This window comes from Equus caballus, chromosome 19 (assembly GCF_041296265.1).
Source record: "Equus caballus isolate H_3958 breed thoroughbred chromosome 19, TB-T2T, whole genome shotgun sequence".
Taxonomy (NCBI): domain Eukaryota; kingdom Metazoa; phylum Chordata; class Mammalia; order Perissodactyla; family Equidae; genus Equus; species Equus caballus.
The window spans coordinates 66,990,714-66,997,025 of record NC_091702.1 but is presented as its reverse complement, the minus strand read 5'-3'; the positions used below and the strand labels follow the sequence as shown (position 1 = coordinate 66,997,025).

At 33.7% G+C, this 6,312-nt stretch overlaps 1 protein-coding gene across 1 annotated transcript; it reads left to right on the top strand.

Annotated features, from left to right (window-relative positions):
- Positions 1-5,164: 5,164 nt before the first annotated feature.
- Positions 5,165-6,088, top strand: OR5AC34 (olfactory receptor family 5 subfamily AC member 34). The gene is given in 1 exon segment (NM_001391627.1): positions 5,165-6,088. A coding segment is annotated over 1 exon segment (924 nt).
- The last annotated feature ends 224 nt before the right edge of the window (positions 6,089-6,312 follow it).

The window sequence follows — 6,312 nt, the reverse complement described above, 5'->3', positions numbered from 1 at the left end:
GAATTCTCCAGAGAAGCCATCTGATCCTGGACTTTTGTTTGATGGGAGGCTTTTGATTTCTGTTTCAATTTCTTTACTTGTGATTGGTCTATCCAGATTCTCTATTTCTTCTTGATTCAGTTTTGGGAGGTTGTATGAGTCTAAGAACTTATCCATTTCTTCTAGGTTATCCAATTTGTGAGCATACAGTTTTTCATAGTATTCTCTTATAATCCTTTGTATTTCTGTATTTCTGTTGTAATTTCTTCTCTTTCATTCCTCATTTTATTTATTTAACTCTTCTCTCTTTTTTTCTTGGTGATTCTAGCTGTCAATTATGTTTATCTTCTCAAAGAACCAGCTCTTAGTTTCATTAATCCTTTTTACTGTTTTTTGTAGTTTCTTTTTCATTTATTTCTGTTCTGATTTTTATTATTTTCTTCATTCTGCTGACTTCAGGCTTTGTTTGTTCTTCTTTTTCTAGTTCTGTTAGGTGCACTTTAAGATTACTTATTTGAGATTTTTCTTGCTTTTGAGGTAGGCCTGTATTACTCTGAATTTCCCTCTCATGACCACTTTTGCTCCATCCCGTAAGAGTTGGTAGGTTGTATTTTCATTTTAATTTAAGGAGATGGAGTTTTCTTGAATTTGGAGAGAAGTGGATGGTTTCAACAGACATTGAAGAGAGAGAAGTTGTGGGTTTCATAATGGTTTTGACATGGGTTTGAGGGGGAATTCAGTGTCAAGGAGGACTCTCCAGTTTGTTTCTTTAAAAATGGTGTAGATGGTGATGCCACTACTGAGAATGGAAAGACAGGATGAGGCCCATGTTTAATGATAGGGTTTGCAAAGACTCTAAATTTGGGTTTGGACGTGTTGAGCTTGATGAGTCTTTGGGATGTTCAAAGAAACTATTAGGTAGATGGAATGTGGCAACATCAAGAGTAATAAAATAAAGGAAATTAATATGTCCTAAAAACTGCTCAGAAGCAGTTTGTCAAGTTGCCCTCACGGTGAACCCTGATGGCACAGAGTGTGGTTCTAATTGTCACACTCTTGTGTGTCTGGGGTGATTGGCTGACTAGCTCACAATGCCCAGTAGAACAACTTTGCCTTCATCCTACAGGGAATCCATTGTTAACTTTCACCGAGGGAATCCCAAGGCTCTTTCTACTTTTTCATGAAATCATTTGAAAAAGTGCAAATAAATGTTCCTGCAGTTGAGATTTCTAAGAAAATTCTTTGCATAAGTAAACATCACTTCATTCTGCACCTTCTACTTTTCTTCATTTAAAGGTTTTAAGAGGAGATTCAGTTGTGGATGTGAGAGCAGTAGCAGCCTCATCAGTTTGGCAATCCATAACGATGACTCTGGCCCTGTTGTGGAGTATGGGGGAGGGAAATTTGCGTTTCTTCTTTTTTTTCCATTGGAAACCTACTGTCTTTCCTTCAAGAAAATCACCAGTTTCTCAATTTCCAAAGGACTTACAAGAACCGAGTGACAATACCGGGACCTGTCTAGTTTTCTTTATTTGTAGTTTTCCAATTTGCCTATTACTGAAATATCCAGGTAAGAAATGAAAATCCTGGAAACTGTATGAGATGTTCTGTTTCTTTTCAGGACAGACAATTCTAGATATCTGTCATAAATACTAGATGTTCTACTTTTGAGGAGACATGCATAATAAGACATTTTAAATAGTAAACTTGGAATAATAGTAGAGTGAGACAAATAGAAAAAAATAATGATAATGACAAAAGTTTCATAAATTATTTCATGCTACAGAAAATTCTCTTCATTAGGATATGGACAACTAAACTATGCTGCTCAAACTTCTTTAATTTATTCACGGAATCATGAGAAGATGAGATAAAGTCACCAATGATAACTTTCTTAGGCCCCTTAATTCCAAATGGATGGGGAGATATACATATATCTTAAGGATAAAGATCCAAAACATTTAATAGCTCTTGACCTAATTATGAAAATCGGAAATATCAATTATAGGTTTAGTTTGGCAAGAAAGCTAGGTAGACCCACTCAGGACAAAATTTCAACTTGGAAATGAAATGGTCTGCCCTCAGCGTCCATAAGGCCAATTTTCAGTGGAGACGTGTCAGTCAGTCTACATGCTGCTGTGTTGTGCTTCCAGGGCTCCTTGCAGGTGTACACTTTGAATAGTAAATTTTTAAAGCTATTTTTTTCTTGTTCTACAATCAGTCAAAGTGGGAAATAACAGCTCACCATTTTCCTTATGTGAACCATTAGGAAAAATATTGCCTTTGGATTTATTTTAAGGTTAAACAAATCCAATTTTGGTAAATAGGTAAACTTTTCATGTATTTTAATCAACAAGAAGTATGTGTATAAAATTGTTATTCATTTATCTTAGGAAACAATGGAACTTACAAACCAAATTATAGGTGGATTTTCTCCTTCTAGGTAATCTAAGAGTCTCTGCATTCACCTCCAAATACCTTGGGATCTCTCCTTTAGGATTTACTTTTAGATAAAATTTACATGTTACGAACAAAATCAACAAATTATTTAAATATCACATCAACTACTTCCATCTGCAATATTGACAAAAATTATAAAATATTTAGTGATATACCAAAAAACAAAGATACTTGGATATGAATAAAACTGTAAGAAAAACTTGTACACTTAACTTTATTCATTTACAAGATACCTTTTGACTATCCACTGTCCCCCCCAAATAAGAGAGAGAGAAAGGAAGAAATCATTCTCAATGGTTGAAGTCAGATACCACTGAAAATATTCAAAAGCATGTGTTACATAACCCAAAAAGTTTTCTGAACTTGATGTATTTTTACAAAAAAATTACTTATGACTAATGTCTATTTTTTCATTAAAATTAATAATAGCATTATTATTCTTGTTTCTTTCCTTTTCTCTTTCTCCCTATTAACACTCTTATGACTATCCTTGAGTATATGTCTCTGTACCTAGAGAAATATCTATAATTGAATGACCAGGATGATAACATTTAGTGTTTTTATCACAAATTTTAAAAATTCTGTTTACACTGTTTATTTCTCTCTTCCCCTCCTTTATTCTCTCTTCTTACCTACACAAAGACAGTAAATATTATCAACCTGGGGTCTATCATTTCATATAATCTTTATGTTCATATGGCTATTTGCAAATACATATGTGTGCATGTGTTCATAGATAGACATACAGTGAAAATTGTAAGACTTTATTGTCTGTTTAATGCGATCATCTCATATACATTTCTCTTCATCTTACTTTTCTCACTTTCCTAACAATTGTGGAAATTTCCTTGAGTCAACTGGTAGATCAATAACTCATTATTAAATGCCTGATATAATATTCACTAGTATGCTTACATCAGGATTTGTTTGACTGTTACTTAATCCCGATTGGTTTTCATGTTATTTCCAGTCTTTGCCACCATGAACAATGCTACAGGCGACTTCTCTCCCTAAGCAGTGCGGATCTGAGGAGTGAAAAGTGATGTCTTATTGTTATTTGTGCAGCCTGAGCGCAGGGGAAGGTGAGCTTCTTTTCCTGCACTATTGAACGTGTTGACATATTTTTCAGTGACTTGCCTATTCAATTCCATTTTCCTATTGAGTTATTTGACTTTTCTTACCAATTTGTAAGATTTCTTTGAATGTGATAGGTTCAAATATTTTGTCTCTCATACTTATTGCACATATTGCTTTCAAAGTTTTATTTATCTTTCTCCTTTTTACAGATTTAATACATAATCCAGTTTCATACAATTAAAATTAGATTAAATATACTATATCTTTATAATTTATGTTTCTTATATTAGTCAAAGATTTTTGTAATATATTTAAGTTATATTTATTTCATAAATTTTCTTAGAATATTTTAAGTGGTTTTTTGTTTGTTTGTTTGTTTTGTTTTTTACTTTTAAGTGCTTGATTCAGGAGCAGTTTTAAAATAGGGAGCCATACTTACATTTTTTTCTGGGTAGATTGGCAAATATAACCATACAATTTATTAAATAAATCATCGCTTTTCTCGATTAAAAAATCATTCATATAAAGTATCAAATCACAATATATACTTGAATCTTTATTTGGTTTCACTATTAAATTTCCCTATTTCCATGTCGTATAATATTCTGTGGAATGGCTTAATGTTTTAATACTTAATCCTGCACAGTTGACTTTCTTACTGTTCATGTTTTCCTTGTCTTTTAAAAATAACTTTACGCTATGTAAATTTTATGCTTATGCTATTTATTAAAAAACAATTAGGATTCTAATCGAAATTAATTCCAATTCTACTGATATATTTATAACACGAAATTTTCTTATCTAAGAACACATTTTGCTGCCTATTTCTTCAGAAATTGTATAACGCCCTTTGGTAAGTTTTGTAATTTTCTTCACATAGGTCTTACATATTTTAAAAGTTATTTCAATGTATTTTAAAGTGTTATGGCTCTTATAATTGAAATATTTCCCTTTAATTTCTCTTTCTCTTCTCTCTGGTTGGTTATTGCTTGCATAGAAAAAAATCTGGTGATGATGTTTCCGTGCTGTACTGGTACTTATTAAAGTCATAATGTTATTTTTTTAATTATACAAATATAACATCAGCAAGAAATATGAATTTTTCTCCTAAAATTTTTTATGATAGATTATATCTTTATTATATTGTTTTATTTAATTTTCTTATCTTAGATGCATTGTAATTTCTAAGATAGCACCACATAATAATGGTCAGAGGAAGCATTTCAGTATGTTCTTAATTTGTAGGGAAGTGCCGTATTATTTAGAATGCATGCTAGTAGTTTTGATAACTAATCTTTAGTATATTTGAATAGCTTAATTCTATCTCTATTTTTAAAGATTTTTAAATTAGAAGATGATTATTAAATTGCAATCAATTAAAAAATAAGCTCACTTCTTTTATACAAGTAATGAAATCTTTCTATATTATATATACATTTTTTCCTTCTAATTTTTAGGAAAGTTTCCCAAATACTTACTGTTTGTGAAAAATACTTACTCAAGGGTAAAAGGTAAGTGTTCTGATTAAAGGGGGTACATAAACAAGGAAAATGCATTTTTTTTTCATGTAAAATGTGATTATTTTCATGGTCTTTTGTGACCGTGGCCTTCACCTGTTCTCTCACTGCACTGATCAGCCTGAGGGGATATGATGGACGCAAACAAGACGCTGGTGACCGAGTTTGTTCTCACAGGACTGACAGAGCGTCCAGGGCTGCAGGTCCCTCTGTTCCTGGTGTTCCTGCTCACCTACCTCACCACCATGGTGGGCAACCTCGGACTGGCTGCTCTCATCTGGAAGGATCCACGTCTGCACAGCCCCATGTACTTATTCCTCGGCAGCTTGGCCTTTGCAGATGCTTGTTCTTCATCCTCCGTGACCCCCAGGATGCTAACGACATTTTTATCTAAGAATCATATGATATCCCTAGTTGGGTGCATCACTCAATTTTATACTCTTGCTTCCAGTGCAAGCACAGAATGTTTCCTCCTGGTGGTGATGGCCTATGACCGCTACGTGGCCATATGCAACCCCTTGCTTTATCCAGCGGTGATGTCCAATACCTTCTGCATCCAATTACTAGTTGTTTCATGTATTATTGGGTTTCTTCATCCCATGATGCATGTGGGTTTGTTATTTAGATTAACTTTCTGCAAGTCCAATGTAATACATTATTTCTACTGTGAAATTTTACAACTGTTTAAAATTTCCTGTACTGACCCTAGAGTTAATATGCTCCTGATTTTTATATTTTCAGTCTTTATACAATCTTTTACTTTTCTGACCATCATAGTGTCTTATATGCGTGTCCTTTTTGCCATCCTGAAAAAGAAGTCTGCAAAGGGCAGGAGCAAAGCCTTCTCCACGTGCAGTGCCCACCTGCTCTCTGTCTCCTTGTTCTATGGCACTCTCTTCCTCATGTACGTGCGTCCTGGGTCTGGACCAGCTGAAGATCAGGATAAAATGTATTCTTTGTTTTACACAGTCATAATTCCCCTGCTAAATCCTTTTATCTACAGTCTGAGGAACAAAGAGGTTATAGGTGCCTTGAGGAGAATAATAAGTAAATAAACAGTTCTCAAGGTAAATTTCAAACTTGTTCTTTTCAAACTTTGCAGAATACAGGGGGTCTGGAGTTGTGCAAGTTAACCTTAGCTTTTTAAGTTTTAACAGAGGGCTGTGTCTAGGGCAGGTTCTGAGGACTGTGTGATGAAAGTCGGCTTCAGCAGATACTTGCTTCAATGGAAGATCTTCATATCACATAAAACTGAACTCTTTATGAAAAATAGAACATC